At 43.9% G+C, this 25,247-nt stretch overlaps 1 protein-coding gene across 6 annotated transcripts in view; it reads left to right on the top strand.

Moving 5' to 3' along the window:
* Positions 1 to 2,053: 2,053 nt before the first annotated feature.
* UBTD2 (ubiquitin domain containing 2) overlaps positions 2,054 to 25,247 on the top strand; it is a 75,644-nt gene continuing 52,450 nt past the window's right edge. Inside the window, exons 1-2 of one of the 6 annotated variants that reach the window (XM_063810856.1) lie at positions 2,413 to 2,551; positions 19,655 to 19,771. In XM_063810856.1, coding sequence (XP_063666926.1) covers positions 19,750 to 19,771 — 22 coding nt within the window. In that variant the 5' untranslated portion in view covers positions 2,413 to 2,551; positions 19,655 to 19,749. Of the gene's footprint in view, positions 2,556 to 7,735; positions 7,760 to 19,444; positions 19,461 to 19,654; positions 19,772 to 25,247 lie in introns of those variants that run through there. The other 5 variants (XM_016954202.4, XM_016954201.4, XM_063810857.1 and 2 more) reach the window with 5 other exon arrangements.

The following is a 25,247-nucleotide window of genomic DNA, read 5'->3' as shown; positions in this document are numbered from 1 at the left end:
CGCCCCGCTAATTTTTAAAATTTTTTCGTAGAGACAGGGTCTCCCTATGTTGCTCAGGCTGGTCTGAAACAGCTGGGCTCAAGTGAGCTTCCCACCTCAGCCTCCCAAGGTGCTGGGATCACAGGCGTGAGCCACCATGCCTGGCAGAAACTTCAGACCATATAGCTAGTACACGATGGAAGCCAGATTCCAATCCAGGAAGTTAATAGCCAAGCTGGGGCCCTGACTGCGACACTACTCTGCCTCCTGGGAAATGTGTCTCTAAGATAAAGGCAGGGTGGAGAACATCTATTGCTGAGAATCTCTCCCCGAGACTGCTCTCTCTTCCTAGTGCCAACTCCTCAGTGCTCATCGGAGAGCCCTCATCATTTGGGTGCCTACCATCTGTTTAATAGACATCGTGGAAGTCTTGGTTTCTGCAATTTCTAGAGTGAAATTCAGGACAAAGCAATCTCTTTGCAAATATTCAGCATGCAGCTTCTCTTCTTCAGGGAAGTGATGAAGTGATGTGTCTGCCAACGTGTATAGTTAGTTGAAAATGATCAGACAGAAGGCTTTGTGACACAGCCCCTGATGTCAGAGCAACCTCTGAAAACTCATAATAACATCGATGGCATAAGCTCTTTTTGGAATGTTCAGGACCACAACTGAGGACAATACTAATTCTTCAGGATGAGTTTAATATAGCAGATTTCTATATCTCACGACATTTCTGTGTTTTAACCTAAGTGTAGGTTTTGCTTGTCTACTGTCTTTTTATCAAATGAATACAGAGATCTAAATCTTTGTATAATATCTTGATCTATTTCTGTGAGCTAGATTTCCAGATGTGGAATAATCCCGAGTCAAAGGATATGAACATTTTTAAGGCTCTTGATCTGCATTGCCAAATTGCTTTGCAAAAAAGATTGAACCAATTTACACTCCCACCAGCAGTGTATGAGAATATATTTAAATGCAAATCCCAAGCTGCAGAGCATCTCTTTCTTAGGTATTTCAACTTAAAAAATTTCTTTTCGTGCTAAGCAAAAGCTGACCCAGGATGTTAAAAAAAGAAAGTCTGATATAAAAATGGAGCCGATAGTTAAAACAGCTTCTTAGGCAGAAATAAGCTTCAGAAAGGCCCAAGCAGGATGATAACAATTTTAAGGCATCATAGCACGAAGCACAATTCTAAAGGGACCATTAACAATTTGGCTGAGATTGGAAAAGTAACCGCCAAGAATGTTGGGCGTGGTCAATGTCCCAAATTCTAGATTCGAAAAGGCAGGGTGTTTCACTCATTTACACTTCACTTTGGCCTAAGGACGATTTAAGATACCCAAAGGCAGGATCTTGATAAGTAGTATTGTTTGAATCATTAATCCCGTGAAAATGAAAGAAACCCACGCCCCCTGAACTAAGGTCAGCGTTTATCTCTTCTTTCCAGGCGTTCCATCAGGACGCCTCGCCTCTAATCTCAGTTTGGTTTGCCACAACCACTGCCTCCACCCCTAATAATGGGGCCCCATGATTTTAGGGAAGACGGGGGTGGGCAGGCAAGAGGAAGCCCAGATTCGGGGTACCAACCCACGGAGCGCCATACAAATTCAAAGGGCGCTGGGACCTCAAGGTTCGGCCAGGACACTCTCCCCCGAGCCCCCGTTATTTGGGAAACCGCCCCGTCCCCGCCTGCGAGTCTTCCACGACTACTTCTCGGTTCCCCCGTGCGACCCGCTTCCACCAGCAAGAAGGAGCCGACGGCCGAGGAGCCAGGAACTCGATTTCGCCCCTTCCCACTCCTCTTTTCTCACTTTTGTTCGGCTTTTCCTGCTTTCCCTCCCTTCTTCCCTCTCCTTTCTTCTTCCCGTCCTCCCTCTCTCCTCCTCCCCTCGCCTCCAGTCCTCCCCCCGCCTCCAGTCCTCCCCCCACCTAGCCCCCTGCGTCCCCTCCCCCGCCTCACCCTCGCCCCGCTCCGCTCGCAGCCCCGCCCGCAGCCAATCAGAGCGCGGCCTCCGGTGGCCCCGCCCTTCTCCGGCGATTCCGGGCGGGCCGGGCCGAGCCCAGGCCGAGCCCAGGCCGTGGGTGCGGAGGGCGGCGCCGCGGGGCGGGGGCCGATGGGTCCTGGCGGACGCGAGGCGCCGGCGCGGGGCTCGCCTGGACTCGGGTGTGCGGGGCTGTGAGGGGGCGAGGCGGGCGCTGCGGCCCGCCCGGGATGGGCCAGCCCTGGCCTGGCGGGGCTGAGCCGACGGCGAGGGCGGCGCGCGGGCCAGGCCTGCCGGGCGGGCGGCCCGGGGGTTGAGGTAGAAGTGGGCGCGGAGGAAGGGGCCGAGCCAAGGCGGTGGGTGGAGCGGCGAGGGGGGCGGAGGCTGGGCCGCGGCGGGCGAGCGGAGCGGCGCGCCTGTCCGGAGCTCGGCGGTGGCGCCGGAGGAGGCTGCAGCGGCGGCGGCGGCGGGCCCGGACGAGCGTCCGGAGGTGGCGGACGAGGCGCCGGGGGCCCCCATGGGCGGGTGTGTGGGCGCCCAGCACGACTCCTCGGGCAGCCTCAACGAGAACTCGGAGGGCACCGGAGGTAGGTGAGCGCCAGGGGGCAGCCTCGGCCCCCCATTGTTCCCGGCCAGGCCCGGCCACCTGTCCCGACCCCCGCGGGCCGCGCCGGGCCCCCGCGCCCCTTTGTCATCCCCTCTTCCACGTCATTCCCCGCGCTCCGCTTCCGGCTGCCCTGCCAGCCGCGGGGGTCGCCCCTTCCCACCCCAGCCCCGAAGAAAAGTCCTCTGAGCGCCGGGGACGTAGCCCTTGGCCTCGCCGACCGCCCCGCTCGGCTCAGGGAAGTCGGACCCGAAGCTGCCCTTCTGGCCACCTCACTCCCTCTCCAGGCCGTTTAATTATTGAGGATCAGGATGGCGGCGCCGGGGTTGCAGAAAAGCGAATTGATGGCGGGGGGAGGGAGCTTGATGCGTTCCCTCCGACGGGCCCCGCCACATCTTTCCGCACCCTTCCTTGTTCTGTGGAGTTGGCTGGTCTCAGCTTTCCTGAGTTTCAGATGACAGCTGCCCCGGTTGGTTCCAAATTGGCCATTTAAACCTGCGAGTTTCTGGAGCTCGGCTGGAGGAGTCTCCAGTGGCCGCAGGCATTGTATTAAGGAGGGGTGGGGAAACGGTCTTCCCGGGTAAAACGTGGCTCCTTGCTACAGCTTGGGGGTGTTAGGCCGGTGTGCTGTCGGGGTGGGCTAATCAAATTCCCATCTGTCTTAAGTAGAAGGAAAATATGTAGGATAAAAGTACAAATGCAGTTGGACCCTGACTTACCCCAGTAAGATCAGTACTTTAAAAGTTTTCTAACACGGGAGCGCACTCCTACTTTATAGTAAAAGCGTGCTGAGGATAGGTATTTTAATTCAATCAGTAGTAGTTGTAGTATGGCAGTATAATAATAAAATTAGTTCTATCTTTAAGTGACCTTTGGTTACGTCCATTCTGTAGAATATTTTAGTTATAAACAGCCTTTAGGCAAAGATGACAGCGTTGGTTTTATTTGTGACCTAATGTTAGCTGCCTTAAAATGTGCATGTCTGTAAATTTTTAAATTGTTTGGGTATGGGAGGGTTTACAACTTTATCGTAGCATACTAACATTTAGACCAGTTGCTTGCCCTGTCACTTAAGCTCTCTTCACAAACCATGTACACCTAAGTTTTTTGGCTAATGGATTTCCTGAATTCCATGATGGTTAGCCATGCCACTTTATTAAAATCTGTGGGTATCCTGTATGACTAAATCCTGGGTAAATAACTTGAGAACTCAGTGGAAGTTGTCTTGAAAAAGTCCATGAAAGTGCTACTTTATAGTGTATTTTATGTCGTAGCATTATTACTGGCATATTGAGATCCTCAGTGACAACAAAGCAGGAAGATAAAAAGGGCACGATTTAAAACAGCCTTGGGTTAAGGTGAAATTGAAGGATCAAAATGAATCTTCCTCTAATTGTGTTGATCATTAATGGTTCTGAAATATATTAGTATTTGTTATCGCTAGTGTTTAGTTTTAATTAAATTTTTTTCACACTCATTTTAATATTGTCATAAGCATTTTGCTCTTCTCCGTAATGTATGTGGGTTAATTTATTTAAGCCTTTTGGTAGTGTGACTTATGACCAGACAGGCATTATTAATATGGGCTTTAAAAAGCGTGAAATCTTAGCTTTGGGTAATTTATTACCGGTGGTATCCAGTTAGATAGCTATAGTATCAGTTTCTTTGAGGACTGAGTTCTCTGGACCATAAGCTCTGCTGTACATGAAGTTTAGAAAAAGGAACATTAACCACCAAACGTCTTTATTTTCTTTTGGAGAGAGGACATGGGCCCTGATGTAACTGGGGTCAGGGAAGAGGCTCTTGTACTAAAAGGATTATTTCTGGAATTTGATTATGGACGCTTTTATTCTCCATTATTGTCATGATAATTAAGAGTTAATTGTGGTTTAGTGAAATTAACTCAGGTGTGTTGCAGGTTAACATATAAAAAAAATTATTGCTTAATAAGTAGATTGTTGGGAAGGGAAAGACTTTTTCCTAAGGGTGTTGGCACAGATCCCTAGCTTTTCAAACATACTGTGGTAGTGAGTTAGGTTTGGGGGATGTGTGGAGGGCTTGGTTTGGTTTCTCGAGACAGGTTCTTGCTTTATCGCCCAAGCTGGAGTGCAGTGCCAGGTCACAGCTCACTGCAGCCTTGACCTCCCAGGTACAAGTGATCCTTCTACCTCAGCCTCCCAAGTAACTGGGACCACGAGGTGCATGCCACCGCACCCGGCTAATTTTTAAAAAATTTTTAGTAGAGGTGGGTTTTGCCGTGTTTTTAATCTGAATGTGTTGGGTTATGAAAGTTGTTTTATCAATATGGAGTCTTCACATGCTTCTTACAACGGATTTAAACTTTTCATGACAGATTTAGTTACATTCACCAACCAGGCGGGGTGGCTCATGCCTGTAATCCCAGCACTTTGGGATGATGAGGCGAGAGGATTGCTTGAGCCCAGTAGTTGGAGACCAGCCCAGGCAACATAGTGAGACTCTGTCTTTAAAAAAATAAACAAAATAATTACATTCACAGTGTTGTGCAAACATCACCATTTTAGAATAGCTTGACCCTTTCTAAATATCAGCCAGCCTTAGGAAGAAAAAGATTTTTAAAAAATCTTTTGACTATTTGAAATACTATACTTTCCTTTTTTCCTCTGAATCCATCTCTTATGTATGCAAGTAATTATGTGTCTATCAATAAAACCTTCCTTATTAGGTGTATTACTTCTTTGAAGGAATTTGGGAGATTTTTATAAGAGACTGTAGAATATAGAAGTGGCTTAATTCACATTATAAGCTTTGCATTATCTGTTGTTTTGGGATTAATTGTTGTATTTTCCTTTGGCATATACCTTGCCTAGAATTTAGTTCTTGAGCTCCAGCTACTTAGGCTTTTTTCAAATAAAAAAACTTTTATTTTTATATTTTATTATTGAGATAGTGTCTTGCTCTGTCACCCAGGCTGAAGTACTGTGGCATGATCATAGATTACTGCAGCTTGAACTCTTGGGCTCAGGCAGTCATCTGGCCTCAGCCACATGAGTAGTTAGGCTGGTTTTTGTTTTTTTGTTTTTTTTTTGAGATGGAGTCTTGCTCTGTTGCCCAGGCTGCAGTACAGTGGCACGATCTCTGCTCACTGCAGCCTCTGCCTCCCAGGTTCAAGAGATTCTCCTACCTTAGCCTCCGGAGTAGCTGGGATTACGGGTGCCCACCACCACGCCCAGCTAATTTGTTTGTATTTTTAGTAGAGACGGGGTTTCACCAGGTTGGCCTGGCTGGTCTTGAACTCCTGACCTTTAAGTAATCCGCCCGCCTGTGCTTCCCAAAGTGTTGGGATTACAGGTGTGAGCCACTGTGCCCAGCCTACTTTTTTTTTTAATGCCTACTTTTAATCAAGACAGGTATGTCATAGAAGTTATGTAAGATTATTTAACAGTTCCAAGCTTCCATGCTCCTAGAATTTCCCATTGTTTTGACTTTTTTTTTTTTTTTGAGACGTCGTTTCGCTCTTGTTGCCCAGGCTGGAATGCAATGGCACGATCTCAGCTCACTGCAACCTCCGCCCTCCCGGGTTCAAGCAGTTCTCCTGCCTCAGCCTCCCAATTAGCTGGCATTACCGGCGTGCGCCACCATGCCTGGCTAATTTCATATTTTTAGTGGAGATGGGGTTTCACCGTGTTGGTCAGGCTGGTCTTGAACTCCTGAGTTAACGTGAGCCACCTCGCCCAGCCTGTTTTGACATTTTCAGACATTCTGTATGGTTCTCCGCCATACTATAATGACATTGTGATGCTGGAGTTGGCACTTAGGACCTCTAGACAAGCCTTTAGCCATGACATTTGCTAAGGAATTAAATCCTTTATGATTTTTTGAAATAAATATGTGGGCAGAAAATCCAATAAAATTGTATTAATTGAAGACAACCAACAACCTTTTCTTTCTTCACCTCTTTAATGAAAGTATAATGATGTACAAAGTAACTTCTCACTTTCTGAGTGTGTCATTTATTTTGTGCATTCAGTGATATCCTAAGAGAACTGACCGTGGTGGTCACAAGTTTCCAGGTTTACAGAGAATAACTGAATGCTGGACATTCATTCCTTTAGTCTCTATTCCAGAATGTCTTGAGAACATCATGGAGTTCTTTCAGATACCCATTTATAGCAGCCTTACAGACACCTACTCAGTGAGTAACAATGGTTTTTGAATAGCATCTACCATTTATCCAGTATTTATTATGTAACAGGTCCTAACAACCTTATGAGGTGGATAGTATCTCTGTTTCATAGATAAAGATTGAAGCCCAGAGCAGTTATTAGGTTAGTGCAAAAATAGTTTTGTTCTTTGCCATTACTTTTAATTGCAAAAACCGCAATTACTTTTGCACCAACCTTTAATAACTTGCTCATCATCACATAGCTTATAACTGGCAGTCAGAGCTTAAACCCAGGGCTGCTATAAAGAATGCTAGTTTTCTGTTTTTCCGTAGTTTACTTTTTTTAAATTGTGACAAAATTGGCCAGGCCCAGTGGCTTACACCTGCAATCGCACCACATTGGGAGGCCAAGACAGGTAGATCACTTGAGGTCAGGAGTTCAAGACCAGCCTGGCCAACATGGAGAAACCCCATCTCTACTGAAAATACAAAAATTAGCCGGGTGTGGTGGCGAGTGCCTGTAATCCCAGCTACTCAGGAGGCTGAGGCAGGAGAATCGCTTGAACATGGGAGGCAGAGGTTGCAGTGAGCCAGGATCACGCCATTGCACTCCAGCCTGGGTGACAGAGTGAGACTTGGTCTCAAAATAAATAAATAAAAATAAAATTGTGGCAAAACATATAACAGAATTACCGTCTCAACCATTTTTAAATGTGTAATTCAGTGGCATTGATTATATTCACAACGTTGTGTGGTCCTATATGTAGAATCATAAAATATTTGCCCTTTTGTTTGTGGTTTATTTACTTACCATAAAGTCTGCCGTGTTCATCCTGTTGTAGCATGTATTTGTACTCTATCCTTTTTATGGCTAAATAATATTCCATTGTATGTATATACCGCTTTTTTTTTTTTTTCCCCTGAGGCAGAGTCTCACTCTGTCGCCCAGGCTGGAATGCAATGGCGTGATCTCAGCTCGCTGCAACCTCTGCCTCCCAGGTTCAAGCGATTCTCCTGTCTCAGTCTTCCGAGTAGCTGGGATTATAGGTACGCACCACCACGCCTGGCTAATTTTTTGTATTTTTAGTAGAGATGGGGTTTCACCATGTTGGCCAGGCTGGTCTCCAACTCCTGCCCATGTATATACCACTTTTTTTTTTAGCCATTCATCTGTTGGACATTTGGGCTGCTTCCAGATTTTGGTGTGAATGATGCAGCTCTGAACTTTGGTGTACAAGTGTCTGTTTTCAATCTCCGTTTCCAGTTCTTTCAGCTGGATAGGAGTGGAATTAATGGGTCATATGGTAATTCTGTGTTTACCTTTTTGAGAAACTACCAGATTATTTTCTACCACTTATTCTTACCAGCAGTGTATGATGGTTCCAGTTTCTCTCTTTTCACCATCACTTGTTATATTCCATTTTTTAAATTACAGCAATTCTGAAGTAGTATCTCTTAGTTTGATTTGCATTTTCCTGATGAGTAGTGGTGTTGAGCACCTGTTTTCATGTCCATTTATATATCTTCCCTGGAGAAATATTTATTTATGCCCTTTGCTCATTTTTTGAGTTGTTTGGCTTTTTTTTTTTTTTCTGAGTTGTAAGAGTTTTATATATTCTGGATATTGAACCCTTATCAAATATATGATATGCAGATATTTTCCCCCATTCTGTGAGTTGTCTTTTCATTCTCTCGATGGTGTCCTTTCATGTACAAAGTTTTGTTGTTGTTGTTGTTGTTGTTTTTTAATAGAGTCTCGCTCTGTTACCCATGATGGAGTGCAGTGGCGTAATCATGGCCTACTGCAGCCTCTACCTCCGGGGGCTTAGCCAATCTTCCTGGTTCAGCCTCCTGAGTAACTGGGACCACAGGTGTGCACCACCACAGCCAGCTAATTTTTAAATTTTTGTAGAGACGGGGTCTTTCTGTGTTGTTGAGGCTGGTCTCAAACTCCCGGGCTTAAGGGATCCTCCCTCCTTGACCTCCCAAAATGCTGGGATTACAGACCTGAGCCACCGTGCATCACCTAAAGTTTGTAATTTTAATGATGTCCGATTTATCTATTTTTTTCTTCTGTTGCTTGTGCTTCTAGTTTCAGTTTTAAATATAAAGTAACCTTTCACTGATGTATACAGAATAGATCTATAGCCAATAATTTGCAGATCTCACAGCTAACATTTGCTTTCTCAACAAGAAGTGGAAAATTTTTATTTCCTCTGTCTGATCTGATGAAAGGTTATTAGCAGTGAAATGGTTTATAGAAGTTGACAATTCAGTTAACAGGGTAGCTAAAAAAGAAAAAAAGTTGACAAAAGTAATTCATAAATGTACTTCGTCTTCTTTTTGTTCCCTTCTTTTTTTTTTTTTTTTTTTTGAGACAGAGTCTGCTTTGTCACCCAGGGTGTAGTACAGTGGCATGATCTCAGCTGATTGCAATCTCCGCCTCCCAGGTTGAAGCAATTCTCCTGCCTCAGCCTCCCGAATAGCTGGGATTACAGGTGCGCACCTCCACACCGGGTAATTTTTGTATGTTTAGTAGAGACGGGGTTTCACTGTGTTGGCCAGACTGGTGTCGAAATCCTGACCTCAAGTGATCCCCTGCCTCAGACTCCCAAAGTGCTGGAATTACAGTTGTGAGCCACTGTGCCTGGCCATTTTGTTTCCTTTTTTTGTCTTCTTCCTTCCCTTCCTCCCTTCTCTCCCCCTTTCCTTTTCTTCCCTCTTTCCCTCCCTCCCTTTCTTTGTCTCTGCACCCCAATAATGAACCTTACAAATGAAAGCATCTGTCCTAAGGAACATAATGCAACTGGCCCACATGTACGGGGTCAGAAGGCGTGGGGGACTGATCTTCGCCCCAGTTGATTCTCCAGCTCAGTTTGTAAACTGATAGTACATGAGTCACATCCAGTCAACAAACATGCTTTATTTGGCTGGTATGATGTTTTTAAAAACATACCAGATAGAAGAATGGTTATGAAGTAAAGCTTGGAAGTGGTTGTAAACAATACATGCATGGGGTAATCGTTGGTAAAGTGGCTGCTTTGGCTTGAGCAGTGTGTGTGAGAGAAAATGATGGAGAAACTGGACAGGTATTGTGTAGGATGTTAGTGTGGACTCTTGAAGAGAAGTGCTTATCTGATGAAAAGAGTGTACTGACTGCTAAATATCATTCACTAAATATTAGTTGAACCACTATTATGTACTAGTTACTGGGATTACAACAGGGAAAAAAAAATCTCTGCCCTCAAAGGAATTTACAGTCTAGTACTTTGCTGCTCAGAAAGTTTTGTCTCTGGACCAGCAATATTGGCATCACCTTGGGAGCATGTTAGAAATTCAGAGCCTCAGACCTACAGAATCTGCATTCTCACAAGATTCTCAAGTGATTTCCTATGTACATTAATGTTTGAGAAGCACTGGTATAGGATTGCCTAAAGTGGGAAGGGACTAGGATGAGGAACCCATGAGGGAAACAAATGGAATGAGTTGGTGATTTATTGGATGTAGGGGTACAGAAGAGAAAAAGAGAAGTAAAATAATACCATGTTTATGAACCTGAGTGACCGGGAATATTGAGGTAGCTTGTCAGGTTTTGTGGAATAAGAAAGATATCTGGGAAAAGCCCTGGTTTAGCATTCAGTATATGTTAAGGTGTAGGTGACAGAAGAATGTCTAAGTGGAGTCACCATGTAGTGTGGTACGGAAATTTACATAGGGAACTCCTAGATGCTTAGGGCTATGATTGTGGATTTTGGGATCAGCTGGGGTGAGTTGACTGAAGGTGTAAAAGTGAGTGACTGCTAATAAGTAAGTGAAAGAGGAGGAAAATACTAAGAATTGAGTCATGAGAGTTTCATAAAGGGTGAAGCAATAGGAAAATCACCTCTAATCAGGCCTGACACATAGTAAGTAGGTACTTAGTATACTGAATTCTGTTGAATTGGGAAAGAGGGAAGCAGGTCTCTGCTTGTGAAACTAATCTGGTTGTATTTAGAACGGATCATTCTTGTAATTTCAGAAAATAATTTGGTTCAGTAACTTGGTTCTAGCTGTGGTGTGATACCGTTTGGCTGTGTTCCCACCCAAATCTCATCCTGAATTGTAGTTTTCATAATCTCCACGTGTCATGGGAGATACCCAGTGGGAGGTAATTGAATCATGGGGGCGGTTACCTCCATGCTGTTCTTGTGATAGTGAGTGAGTTCTCACAAGATTTGTGGTTTTATCAGGGGCTTTCCCCGCTTTTGCTCGGCACTTCTTCCTCCTGCCATGTGAACAAGGACGTGTTTGTTGCCCCTTCCACCGTGATTGTAAGTTTCCTGAGGCTTCCACAGCCCTGCGGAACTGTGAGTCAATTAAACTTCTTTCCTTTATAAATTACCCAGTCTCAGGCAGTTCTTTGTTTTTGAGACGGAGTCTCGCTCTGTTGCACAGGCTGGAGTGCAGTGGCGCAATCTTGGCTCACGGCAAACTCTGCCTGCTGGGTTCATGCCATTCTCCTGCCTCAGCCTCCCAAGTAGCTGGGACTACAGGCGCCCGCCACCATGCCTGGCTAATTTTTTGTATTTTTAGTAGAGATGGGGTTTCACCGTGTTAGGATGGTCTCGATCTTCTGATCTCATGATCCGCCCACCTCGGCCACCCAAAGTGCTGGGATTACAGGCATGAGCCACCACGCCTGGCCTCAGGCAGTTCTTTATAGTAGCATGAGAACGGACTAATACATAGTGTTTGCAAAAATTCTAGCTGTAGTTTGTTACTCATATCCTAAAATAAGGTAGACTTCTTAGGTATACAATTCCAGAATATACCAGTAGCCCTTTTGAGGTTGGTGTGGTTCAGGACAAACACAACATTCTCTATAAGACTTTCTTCACCAAGAATGTCGAGTGTACTTCTTTCTTATGTATTTTCAGTGTCCATTATGTTCTGCACATCATCTAACTGGTTTATTGAATTTTCTTATGCTTCTATTCTTTGGTTTGTGCCAATAGTAAAGAGTAAAACAGCCAGGTGCAGTGGCTCACACCTGTAATCCCAGCACTTTGGGAGGCTGAGGCGGGCGGATCATGAGGTCAGGAGATCAAGACCATCCTGGCCAACATGGTGAAAGCCTGTCTCTACTAAAAATACAAAAATTAGCTGGGCATGGTGGCACGTGCCTGTAGTCCTAGCTACTTGGGAGGCTGAAGCAGGAGAATCGCTTGAACCCGGGAGGCGGAGGTTGCAGTGAGCCAAGATTGCGCCACTGCACTCCAAGCCTGGCGACACAGCAAGGCTCCGTCTCAAAAAAAAAAAAAAAAAGAAAAAAAGTAAAGCAAAATTGAGCATGAGGAGGACTGAAGATTTAGTCTCCTTGTATCCCTAGTGTGACAGTGGAGGTGAAAATCCTTCATATTTTCTGGGTCGGTGACCTCTGGGGCTTTATGAGAGAGGTGCCTAAAATTTCATACCACTTTGGCAAGAGACTTTTAGGGCATTTACTTGATACAAAGCAGAAGGCAGCAAATTTTACTAGGAGGAGTAGAGTTGTAGGGAGGGGACCAAAAAGAAAATGGGCAGCAAGAAGATATAGGTTGAAAATACAGTGGTACTCTGGGTAGGCAGGTCTGGCCGGTATGAGAACCTAATATATAGGTCAAGGAAGCTACAGTCGGAAAATATTAGACATGAGGAGAGCTGAATCCTCTTTGGGAAAAGTTTTAGCACTAGAGTTTACATTAAAAATTGACATGGGCCATTGTAGCTGCTTCCTGATCATCTACCTTCCGTTGGGCTAGTCCCACTCCATTTTCAATTTTCTATCAATAAAGGATTGGAATTTATGTTGGAAAGCTTTTTTTTTTTTTTTTTTTTTTTTTTTTTTTTGAGACGTAGTCTCACTCTGTCGCCCAGGCTGGAGCGCAGTGGCACAATCTCGGCTCACTGCAACCTCTGCCTCCTAGGTTCAAGCGATTCTCCTGCCTCAGCCTGAAATAGCTGGGATTACAGGCGTGTGCCACCACGCCTGGCTAATTTTTGTATTTTTAGTAGAGACGAGGTTTCACCACATTGGCCAGGCTGGTTTTTAACTCCTAACCTCAGGTGATCCACCCGCCTTGGCTTCCCAAAGTGCTGGGATTACAGGTGTGAGCCACCATGCCCAGCCAGAAGGCATTTTTAAAGAAGAATCTTGCAGTGGGCATTATTTGAGGATGTTTTCATCTCTAATTTAAATTTATTTAGGAATCAGTTATTAGTGCTGCATTTTATGGACAGAAGCTTTAATCCATTAGACATGATAGCAATTTTTACTCTTCTAACTTTTGATAGCCCTGGTCTATAATGCCTCTTCTTTGGACAGATTTTTTTTTTTTTTTTTTTTTTTTTTTTTTTTTTTTTGAGACGGAGAGACGGAGGCTTGCTGTCTCGCCCAAGCTGGAGTGCAGTGGCACGATCTTGGCTCACTGCAACCTCTGTCTCCTGGGCTCAAGCGATTTTCCTGCCTCAGCCTCCCGAGTAGCTGGGACTACAGGTGTGCGACTACGCCCAGCTAATTTTTGTATTTTTAGTAGAGATGGGGTTTCACCATGTTGGTCAGGATGGTCTCAATCTCTTGACCTTGTGGTCCGCCTGCCTCGGCCTCCCAAAGTGCTGGGATTACAGGCGTGAGCCACCGCGCCTGGCCTCTTTGGACAGATTTTAGTAGATGGGTTTTATTTTTAAATCTGGCTGATTTTATTACTGTATATGCAAAGCTTTGGCAGTACCTTCTTAGTACTACTTTACCCAGGTGAGTCCTCTAATGAGAATGATTATTGAGTATTAAATCACTAGTAACAAAATTTTGCCTTTACATTGATGAATTAATTATATCTCTTGTGGCTTTTGACTGAAACACATTCTTATCTTGTTGCAGGAATACATTAGGTTTATTTAGTTTAAGCAACATAATCAAATTAACCGGACATGATCAATTTGCTGATTTAATGACTCATTTTTTTCCTTACTGCAGACCACCTGAGTGGTTATCTTCATTTGGGGGGCCACTGCACCTGCTTCTCCCCATGCCCCTCATCCCTCGCATCTTTCCGCTTCTGCTTTTCTGGCAGTACTAGGCTGCCAGCAAGCTTTTCTTGAGTCACTGGTAGTTCAAGGACCATAGGCTGAGACTTTACTAATGCATATGTACTTAAAGATGCATGTGTGTTGGCCAAGAACAATCAGCATGTATTTGTCTTGCATCAGCTACTTTGACATGCCGTCAGCAAGAATCAAGTTTGGTTTTTAATATATCCGTATATTGAGCTGAGCGGTTAAATACTGCTGAGTGTACATTGGGTGTTGTGATGCCATATTTTTGCATGTTTGCAGTGAAACTTAGAAGTTTCCATTGTTGCTCGTTTTCTGAAGTGGAATTTCTGTTGAAGTTAGACATCTAAGAAAAATGAAATATTTACATGTGAAAATCATTCTAAATGAATTTTATTTGAGTGTGAGGTCATAATTATATTTACATTTGCTCAAAGCTTGACTAAGTAATGAATTAGTGACTTGGGCTTTTCTCATTGAGTTCTTATCCTCACAGTAAAACCTTTAAGTTTTTTTTGCATTTATTGTAGTGGGCTTTTAGGTATAAGCAAGGTGAGACTATTTCTTTGCATTGGTTCAGATCATTTCCATGCTTGTGGGCTATGTGACAGTATCAAAGGAGTGGAGTAACAAATAGTTCAGTTCATTTAATTATGAATCTGCCTTCAACTTAGGGCAACCACTTTATTTCTTGAGTTAAGATGCTTCTTCCTGAAACTTTAAAAAATAGCCTCCATTATTCCAACTCCCAGCACTTGACGCTAGCTGTAATTAGAGATGTAAATAAGGCCTGCTGTATGATATTAAGTGTCTTATGGCCTACTGGAGGAATCATACATTTAAGTAGAACTTAGGTAAAATTTAAAAAGTCTCTAGAGCAATGAATATTATGTAAGTTCAAGGAGGAGTGGGGGGCAGGGTCAGAAAGCGTCACTGAAACAGTGATACAAGAAGTTGGTCTTTTTTTTTCTTTTGTGATGGAGTCTAGCTCTGTCACCCAGGCTGGAGTGCAGTGGTGTGATCTCGGCTCACTGCAAGATCTGCCTCCTGGGGTCACGCCATTCTCCTGCCTCAGCCTCCGGAGTAGCTTGGACTACAGGCGTCTGCCACCACGCCTGGCTAATTTTTTTATTTTTAGTAGAGACGGGGTTTCACTGTGTCAGCCAGGATGGTCTTGATCTCCTGACCTCGTGATCCACCGGCCTCGGCCTCCCAAAATGCTGGGATTACAGGTGTGAGCCACTGCGCCCAGCCCAAGAAGTTGGTCTTAAAAGAGGATTAGATGAAGAAAAGGCAGAGAAGGGCATCATTCTGTATGTAGAGGAAATTACTTGTACAGAGATATGAAAAAACATAGCATTTAGGGGGATTGCTAAGAAGCTTGTAGAGGAGATAGGTGAAATGTGAAGTTATTAAGATATGTTATTAGATTTGGGAAGACAGGATTGCCATAAGTAGACCAAGTTGTGAGACTATATTATAGGTGATATTAGTGAAGTGGTTTAAAATTTTTGTTTTTTGTGCTTCTAACAGACTAATTCCCATGTAATGCTGCATTTTGCAAGGTTATTTTATATAAAATTCTAATGTACTAGGTTATTATAGTCTAACAGAGTTTTATTCTGTTACAATTTTAATGCTACAGGTTGGACATCCCTAATCCAAACTTAGAGGATTTCAGGTTTTCAGATTAGGGATACTCACTTAGTATGTGTGCTGCAAGTATTCAAATCTGAAAAACTCTAAAATTCTAGGCTGGGTGCTGTGGCTCACACCTGTAATCCCAGCACTTTGGGAGGCCGAGGTAGGCAGATCACGGGGTCAGGAGATTGAGACCATCCCGGTCAACATTGAAACCCCGTCTTTTACTAAAATACAAAAAAATTAGCCTGGCGTGGTCGTGGGCGCCTGTAGTCCCAGCTACTCGGGAGGCTGAGGCAGGGGAATTGCTTGAACCCAGGAGGCAGAGGTTGAAGAGCCGAGATCGCACCATTGCACTCCGGCCTGGGCAACAAGAGCGAAACTCCACCTCAAAAAAAAAAAAAAAAAATTCTAAAATTCTAAATACTTCTAGTTTCAGAACTTTTGAATAAGAGCTACTCAGTCTGTATTATCACAGATTAAGCATAAGAAATGTATTTAAATTAAAAATTAGGCAGGCCAGGTGGTAGCTGTGCCTGTAGTCCCAGCTACTGGTGAGACTGAGATGGGAGGATCTGTTTGAGCCCATGAGTTCAAGGCTGCAGTGAGCCGTGATTGTGCCACTGCACTCCAGCCTTGGTGACAGAGCAAGACTCTGACTCTTGTTTTTTTGTTTTTAAATTGAGACAGAGTCTTGCTCTGTCGCCCAGGCTGGAGTGCAATGGCGTGATCTTGGCTCACTGCAACCTCTGCCTCCTGGGTTCAAGCAATTCTCCTGCCTCAGCCTCCCGAGTAGCTGGGATTACAGGCGTGTGCAACCACGCCCAGCTAATTTTTTGTATTTTTAGTAGAGACGGAGTTTCACCATGTTGGCCAGGCCGGTCTCGAACTCCTGACCTCGTGAACTGCCTGCCTTGGCCTCCCAAAGTGCTGGGATTACAGGCATGAGCCACCGTGCCTGGCCTACCCTGACTCTTAAAGAAAAAAAAAAATGTGTTTAACTTTTTTTTTTTTTTTTTACATGCACATGTATATGTTTGTTACAGAATCAGTCTGTGTCTCTTAGTTCCCAATTTTCTGGCATATGGAAAGAGTTTGGTCTAAGATTCTTCAGACCGCTTGGGTTTTAATCTTGTTACGAGAAGAGGCCTCCATTAGCTGTGTGCGACTCAATTTCTTTCATTGTTGAAAGGAGTGGATGGATAGACCATCTTTACCAAGGTTACATCTAATTCTTTTTTTCCAACTTTTAATTTTTTTTTTTTTTTTTTTTTTTTGAGACAGGGCCTCACTCTGTTGCCCAGACCGGAGTGCAGTGGTGCAGTCTCGGCTCACTGCAACCTCCGCCTCCCAGGCTCAAGTGATTCTCCTGCCTCAGCCTCCCGAGGAGCTAGTATTACAGGCGCACACCACTACTGCCTGGCTAATTTTTGTGTTTTTAGTAGAGATGGGGTTTCACCGTGTCAGCCAGACTGCTCCAACTCCTAACCTTAAATGATCCACCTGCCTTGGCCTCCCAAAGTGCTGGGATTACAGGCATGAGCCACCCCGCCCCGCCCAAACTTTTTAAATGACAATTTTCAAACATACTGAAAAGTTGGAAGACTCTAGTACAGAAACCCTTGAACGCCTGTCACCTATATTAAACAAATGATATTTTGTCATATTTATATATCTTTTTTGATATATATTCCTTTGTATCTCTTTTTTTTTTGCACTTAACTGTTTGAAAGTGAATATAGACATCATGACACTTCAATGTGAATCTCTTAAAAGTAAAGCTGTTCTCCTACATAACCACAGTACCATTATCACTGCTAAGAAAGATTATTATATCTTCATGTCCTCTGAGATCTAGTCCATAGTCCAAATCCCTTAATTGTCCTCAAAATGTCTTTTATAACTGGGTTTTTTCCCCCAAATCGGATCTTATCAGCATTTAGACATTGCATTTGTCACTTCAATCTTTTAAAACCCGGAACTCCTCCTCCTCTCCTTCCCTATGACATTCTCTTTTTTTAAGATGGAGTCTCACTTTGTTGCCCAGGCTGGAGTGCAGTGGCATGATCTCTGCTCACTGCAACCTCTGCCTCCTGGGTTCAAGCAATTCTTCTGCCTCAGCCTCCTGAGTAGTTGGGGAATACAGGTGCGCGCCACCATGCCTGGCTAATTTGTCTATTTTTTGGTGGAGACGGGGTTTTACCATGTTGGCCAGGCTGGTCTTGAACTCCTGACCTCAAGTGATCTGCCACGCCCGGCCGAATTGACTTTTTGAAGAGTCTCGTAGAATGTACCACAATCTGGATTTGTCTGAATGTGGCCTTGTATCATTTAATGTGTGCTGTAGCCTCTGTTTTCCCTGGAAATCAGGTAGATTTAATTCTACAGAGGATGGTTGAACTATTTTCCAGGCTACAGTAGATCCACACTCTTCCCACTTCTCTTTTTCTACGTTCCAACTAGGATAATCTTTCATTATTGACCAACTCTGAGCGTTTTTCTCAGTTTTCTACCCAGAAATAATCCTGCCGTTTTCTGAACTTCCTTAGTACTATTCTTATAGTACTTATCCTCTCCACTCTACTTAAAAAAAAAAACTTCTATCATGGCTATTTTTATACATTACTTATCTTCGCACAATGTAAGCTGCATTGGACCTGGGGCAGAGACTGGTTCTCTCATAATGCTTTAGGATCAATTGTCATTCGTGTGGAACACATCTTTGACTTTATAATGGCATTGGAGAGAAAATAATATCTCTTAATAGAAGCCTTTCTTAGTTCTAGAACAGAAGCTTTGTTAAATAGGACCATAGAGTATAATGAAAAGATCTGGGAGTCAGAAGAACCCTTGAGTGCTAGTTCCACTCATCTTCCGTTTCTTTATGACCTTAAATAAGTCAGTTGACTTCCCAGCTTTCGTTTTTAAGTATGTTAGATGAAATCAGTAGATTCAGACATTAACATGGAATCTTCTTTTTTTAAAATCTGACATTGAACACTAACATAGCCTCAGCATTTGATTTCTTTATATTTTATTTTGATGGTGTGGAATCAGTAAAGTCCGGTACACAAAAAAATTTTTAAACATGATTTAGAGTCTCATAAAGTTCTGTAGGAGATTTTAAGTTTGAATCACCAACATCATCAGCTGTACTCAGAAGTTAAACACGTCATGTCAAGCAGTTATGACTTAAGTTATATTTTCTCCGAGTATTGTTTATTTACTTTGTGTTGATGAGAGCGTATACTGAGCAGATGCATCTGAGCTTGCTGTGACATTTAGTGGAACCTAGACATCCATGTACTGTGTTAATGTGCTCACTTGTACAGTTTTACGGGACTGGATGTATACATGCCTGTATTAACAAAAGACACCATGCAGACCTGTGGTTTTCCCAGTCAGTAACACATTTGCAGGAAGTTTCCTAAATTTCATATATGCGTAAAGATGGCAAGAAAAGCTTCATTCCAATGCCTTTACAATCATTTTGACCTGGTGGCATAAGCTAACATGTCTCATGATGGTCTTCATATTAGAAACTTAACATTTGTGGAACTTTTTATTATAGTTCTTAAAAATAGCAAAAATAGGTTTTACAGAGTAATCTCAGTTGTGTTTATGGATCTCTGAAGCAGGTGTTTCTTTTGTTCTCTTGGGTTCTTTGGAACCAGTTTTTAAAATCATACGGTAAGATTCTAGGAAAAACCTTTTTTTTTTTTTTTTTAAAGAGAGGCTCTCTGTTACCTAGTGGAGTGCAGTGGTGTGATCAGAGTTCACTGCAGTCTCAAACTCCTGGGTGGTCAAGCAATCCCCTGCCTCAGGCAGCCTCTGGGGTAGCTAGGATTATAGGCTCACACCACTGCACCTGGCTGATCTCTAAATTTTTTTTTGTATAGATGGTGTCTTGTTTTGTTGCCCAGGCTGATCTTGAAATCCTGGCTTCAAGTGATCTGCCCTGCCTGGGCCTCCCAAAGTGTTGGGATCACAAGCATGAGCTACTGCAGCCGGCCAACTTTTGGCTGCTTAATGTACTGTAAGTGAAGTTGTTTGTTTATGATGTGAACCTTACCTCTTAGCCCATTCGAAGCTGGAAATGCAACTTAGCACTATTAGGCCTACTCTCCCTATCTCTCACCTGACATTACTTTTCTCCTTCCTCTCTTGGGCATAAAATATTACATCACTTTGCCTCCAATTGGAACAGACTTATATTATGTTTAACCGTAGGAAATTCAGACAGGAAGTACTTCACGGAGAAGGGGCCGGTGGATGAGATGTGTTTGACAGTTTGGCTGTGGCTTGTGGAGTAGGAACCAGAATAGATGGCATGCCAAGAAGGACCTGGTAGGTAAAGTCTGGTGCCTGCTCTGCTGTGTTTTTAAAAATCTGACTGTTGCTTATGAAGAATGGATTAGATTCAGATGAAACCAGTTGGATACCGATGCAGTCTTTACATCTAGTGACTCACACACAGCTTCTTCCCATCTTAGGGCTTTCATGCTGTTCCCTTTACTTGGAATCTAAACAATGTGTGGTGCTGGCCAGGTGCGGTGGCTCACACCTGTAATCCCAGCACTTTCGGAGGCCGAGGCGAGTGGATCAGCTGAGGTGAGGAGTTCAAGACCAGCCTGGCTAACACAGTGAAACCTCATCTCTACTAAAACAAAAATTAGCCGGGCGTGGTGGCACACACCTGTAATCCCAGCTACTCAGGAGGCTGAGGCAGGAGAATTGCTTGAACCCGGGAGGCAGAGGTTGCAGTGAGCCGAGATCATGCCACTGCACTCCAGCCTGGGTGACAGAGCAAGACTCTGTCTCAAAAAAAAAAAACAATGGGTGGTGTTTTTTATTACAGTTCTTAAAACTAGCATGCCCCTCCCACTTGCTTTAAAAAAGTTGCTTTTAGAAATTATTTGTTTACTTATATGCTTCCCGTCTTCCCCCAGAATATTGTAAGCACTGTGAAGGCAAGGATTTTGTCTGATTTGTTCTTTACTATATCCCTAGTATCTGGTATAGTGCCTAGTACATCTGCAATAAATAGTTGTTGCTCGAGTAAATAAGTGAAATAATGAATAGACAGTTGTGGCTCTTTTATCATTTGGAGAATGAAAAGTTTACTACTCAGTGGCCAGGGACGGTGGCTCACGCCTGTAATCCCAGCACTTTGGGAGGCCGAGGCGGGCGGATCACAAGGTCAGGAGATCGAGACCATCCTGGCTAACACAGTGAAACCCTGTCTCTACTAAAAATACAAAAAATTAGCCGGGGTGGTGGGCGCCTGTAGTCCCAGCTACTCGGGAGGCTGAGGCAGGAGAATGGCGTGAACCCAGGGGGCGGAGCTTGCAGTGAGCCAAGATCGTGCCACTGCACTCCACCAGCCTGGGTGACAGAGCAAGACTCCGTCTCCAAAAAAAAAAAAAGTTTACTACTCGGCTTTAATTATTTCGTTTGGGTTTTGGGTGAAATTATTTTATTCCTGACTGGTTCCTTAGTTGTGCAGAAGCCTATTATCTTTAGAGAGACTCTTCATGGTAATTAACTCAGATAGATTCTTATTTGCCTGGTGAAAGGAGGCAGTGATCTAATTTGCTTGTTAAGAGCTTCCTACTTATTTTGTGTTTGTGTATTTTATTCTGTCATCCTTAGCAAACATATTGGTGACTTGACTTGCTTTGGAGGTGAACAGAGGATTAATTGCATGTATAGCCTATTCAGCCCAGTGGACTTAGGTTGCCCTTGGGCTGATCTGTGCTTATGTTGAATGAAGCAGAAATTCAGGCTTCATGTGCAGCCTACACTGAGTACTGTATGAATAGGAAGTAATGATAACAACTTTTAAGAATTCTCTGAATTTTTTTTATTTGTTTTGTTTTCATTTGTTTGTGTTTTTTTTTTTTGAGATGGGGTCCCCCTCTGTCTCCCAGGCTGGAGTGCAGTGGCACAACCACAGCTCACTGCAGCCTTGACCTCCTGGGCTCAAGCCATCTTCTCACCTCAGCCTTCTGAGTGGCTGGGACTATAGGCGCATGCCACTATGCCTGGTTAATTTTTTTATTTTTTGTAGAAATGGGAGTCTCACCATGTTGCCCAGTTTGGTCTCTTAACTCCTGGGCTCAGGTGATCATCTTGTCTTGGCCTCCCAAAGTGGATTACAGGCATGAGCCACGGTGTGTGCCTAGCCCCTTGGGTTGTTTTTTTTTTTTTTTTTTTTTTTTTTTTTTAATTTTTTTTTTTGAGACGGAATCTCGCTCTGTTGCCCAGGCTGGAGTGCAGTGGCACTATCTCAGCTCACTGCAACCTCTGCTTCCTGGGTTCAAGTGATTCTCCTGTCTCAGCCTCCCAGGTAGCTGGGATTATAGGTGCCACCACACCTGGCTATTTTTTTGTATTTTTAGTAGAGATGGGGTTTCACCATTAACCAGGCTGGTCTTGAACTTCTGACCTCAAGTGATCCGCCCTCCTCAGCCTCCCAAAGTGCTGGGATTACAGGTGTGAGCCACTGCACCTGGCTAGGTTGTTTTATTTTAAGCAGACATTTTAGAGGATGCTGGAGGAGGAGGAGAACAATCTGAGGACAAGTTATTGCTGGTACTGATTTTTAGAATACTTGTCGAGGCTGCAGTGAGCTGTAATTGAGCCACTGCATTTCAGCCTGGGTGATGGCAAGACCGTGTTTCAAAAAAAAACAAAAGTAAATAAAATACCAAAGACTAATTTTATTTCAGGGGTCAGAACTATTCATCCTTTATCTTTTTATTTGAAACCACATATTTCACCATATAAAAATTAGAGCCTAGGTGTGTTGTTGCACACCTGTAGTCTCATCTACTCTGGAGGCTGAAGCGGGAGGAGTGCTTGAGCCCAGCCTGGGCAACATAGCAAGATTCCATCTCAGAAAAATTACACACACACACACACACACACACACACACACACACAGAGGCGCGTGCATTGTATCTTGGGGGGAATTTATTACTCAAGGTTTTGTTTTTTTTTTTTTTTGAGATGGAGTCTCGCTCTGTCGCCCAGGCTGGAGTGCAGTGGCGCGATCTCGGCTCACTGAAGCTCCACCTCCTGGGTCCACGCCATTCTCCTGCCTCAGCCCCCGGAGTAGCAGGGACCACGGGCGCCCGCCACCGTGCCTGGCTAATTTTTTGTATTTTTAGTAGAGATGGGGTTTCACCATGTTAACTGGGATGGTCTCGATCTCCTGACCTCGTGATCCGCCTGCCTCAACCTCCCAAAGTGCTGGGACTATAGGCGTGAGCCACCGCGCCCGGCCCCTACTCAAGTTTTTAAATATAACTTTATATAACATACAATTTAAACTTTATAACATATGTTTATGCCTTTATATTACATGCTTTGTATTATGAGATGTTTAGTAATACAGATATATTTCACAACTACTGTCCTATTTTAACTTACGAAAGTCTCCCTTCCCAACTCTTGTTATTTTCACAACAAACGTACCCTGAATATACCTAGTGACATACTTGAACTTGTATGTAACTATCTCAACAGTGATTTATAAGCAGTGGGTATATAATAAAATACTAGTTGAGGCCAGGTACTGTGGCTTGCACCTGTAATCCTAGCGCTTTGGAAGGCTGAGGTAAGCAGATTGCTTGAGCTCAGGAATTGAAGACCAGCCTGGGCAACATGGCGAAACCCTGTCTGTACAAAAAAATTAACTAGATGTGGTGGTGCGCACCTGTAGTCCCAGCTACTTGGGGGGCTGAGGTGGGAGGATCGCTCGCCCGGAGGTCGTGGCTGCAGTGAGCCACCAAGATCATACCACTGCACTCCACTCTAGGTGACAGAGCAAGACCCTGTCTCAAAAAATAAAACACAAAAAACTAGTTGAATGCGTATGAGTGTATCTTATTGAAGTTATTAATAGCTTTTCAGTTGTTTAAGCTTCACAAATACAATTTATAGACGTGAAAAGAACTGTGATTGTTAACGATACTTTTTTTTGAGATGAGTCTTGCTCTGTCACCTGGGCTGGAGGGCAGTGGCGTGATCTTGGCCTACTGCAACCTCCGCCTCCCGGGTTCAAGCGACTCTCCTACCTCAGCCTCCCAAGTAGCTGGGACTACAGGCACGTGCCACCACGCCTGGCTAATTTTTTTTGTATTCTTAGTAGAGATGGGGGTTTGCCTTGTTGGTGAGGCTGGTCTCGAACTCCTGGCCTCAAGTGATCCATCTACCTCGGCCTCCCAAAGTGCTGGGATTACAGATGTGAGCCACCATGCCTGGCTGTTAATGATAGATTTTATTGTACATTTTTATTTTTGAAGAATCTTCATATACATTTTCTTGTTTTTTTGTTTTTTTTTGTTTTTTTTTTTTTGGTGCATCTGTCTCTGTCACCCAGGCTGGAATGCAGTGGCACGATCTCAGCTTGCTGCAACCTCTGCCTCCCAGGTTCAAGTGATTCTTCTCTCTCAACCTCCCAAGTAGCTGGGATTACAGGCATGTGCCACCATGCCCAGCTAATTTTTGTATTTTTAGTAGAGATGGGGTTTCACCATGTTGGCCAGGCTAGTCTCAAACTCCTTACCTCAAGTGATCCACCTGCCTCAGCCTCCCAAAGTGCTGGGATTATAGGTGTGAGCCACCGCTCCCGACCACATTTTCTTGATTCTTAAAAAGACCCTTTGACTTTAATGAAGACTGATGTTAATATTGCCATCTTATAGTGGAGGAAACTGAGGCACAGGGTCTCAGTTCTGATTTTGATCTGAAAGAGAAATAAAAAGAGTAGCTAAAACTGTAAGCTTTGTCTTCTGTTGTCTAGTTCAGTATTCTCTCCACAGATGGTGGGAGTTTTTGGTTGGCTTTTCTTTCCTTGCAGTAGAAGTGTATGTGAGTGAGGCTGGGTGTGGTGGGTCATGCTTGTAATCCCAGCACTCTGGGAGGCAGAGGCAGGCGGATCACTTGAGGCCAGGAGTTCAAGACCAGCCTGGCCAACATGGCGAAACCCATCTCTGTTAAAAATTCAGAAATTAGCTGGATGTGGAGGCGCATGCCTGTAATCCCAGCTACTAAGAGGCTAAGGCATGAGAATCACTTGAATCTGGAAGGCAGAGGTTGCAGTGAGCCGAGATCGTGCCACTACACTCCAGCCTGGGCAACAGAGTGAGACTCCGTCTCAAAAAAAAAAAAAGTCTATGTGAGTGGTTTCCTTCATGACAGTAAACACAGTTATTATCTAACTGGGTCAAGTAGAGAAAAGGCATAATTCTGCTCATCTTTCCTTGTGCCCCTTTACTTGATTATGTTCCTTCTCATTACCTTTTTGCCTTCTATCCCAGACCGAATGTTTTCAGCTTAAAACTCCATTCAAACTTGACTTGAATTTAGCAGTTGAACTGTGTGGGGAAAGAAGTTTCACTGAGGTACAAGAAAGGAAGGCATTGTTTAATCTGTAGAAAGATTAATAAAGTTTTTCTAGGTCTGTGCTCTTCAGTCACTTAGTGGAGTTTTGGAAAATCTATCTCGGTTATAAAGTGGTGCTTGTCCCAAGGGGTAAGTTGAAGGAGATTACATGAAAGTGTTCTCTCTGCTCTTAGAATATCAGCATGTGGTCATTTGGGGTCACCTTCTGGTTTTATAGTTGATAAAGGGAGCAGAGACATTCTTGCTTCCTAAAGTGTCTCACTTAGAAGCGGAGGAGGGGGAACCTACAGTGGTCCTGTAATACAGAGTTTCATTATCATAGCTTGTACGTTTTCTGATAGTCACCCATTTCTGTCTTGGGCAGTTACCTGGATAATAATTTTAACTTGATGGTGATTCAAGAGCTTTTAAG

This window comes from Pan troglodytes, chromosome 4 (assembly GCF_028858775.2).
Source record: "Pan troglodytes isolate AG18354 chromosome 4, NHGRI_mPanTro3-v2.0_pri, whole genome shotgun sequence".
Taxonomy (NCBI): Eukaryota; Metazoa; Chordata; class Mammalia; order Primates; family Hominidae; genus Pan; species Pan troglodytes.
The sequence above is the reverse complement of the archived record's forward strand: the minus strand, read 5'-3'. Positions and strand labels throughout refer to the sequence as shown.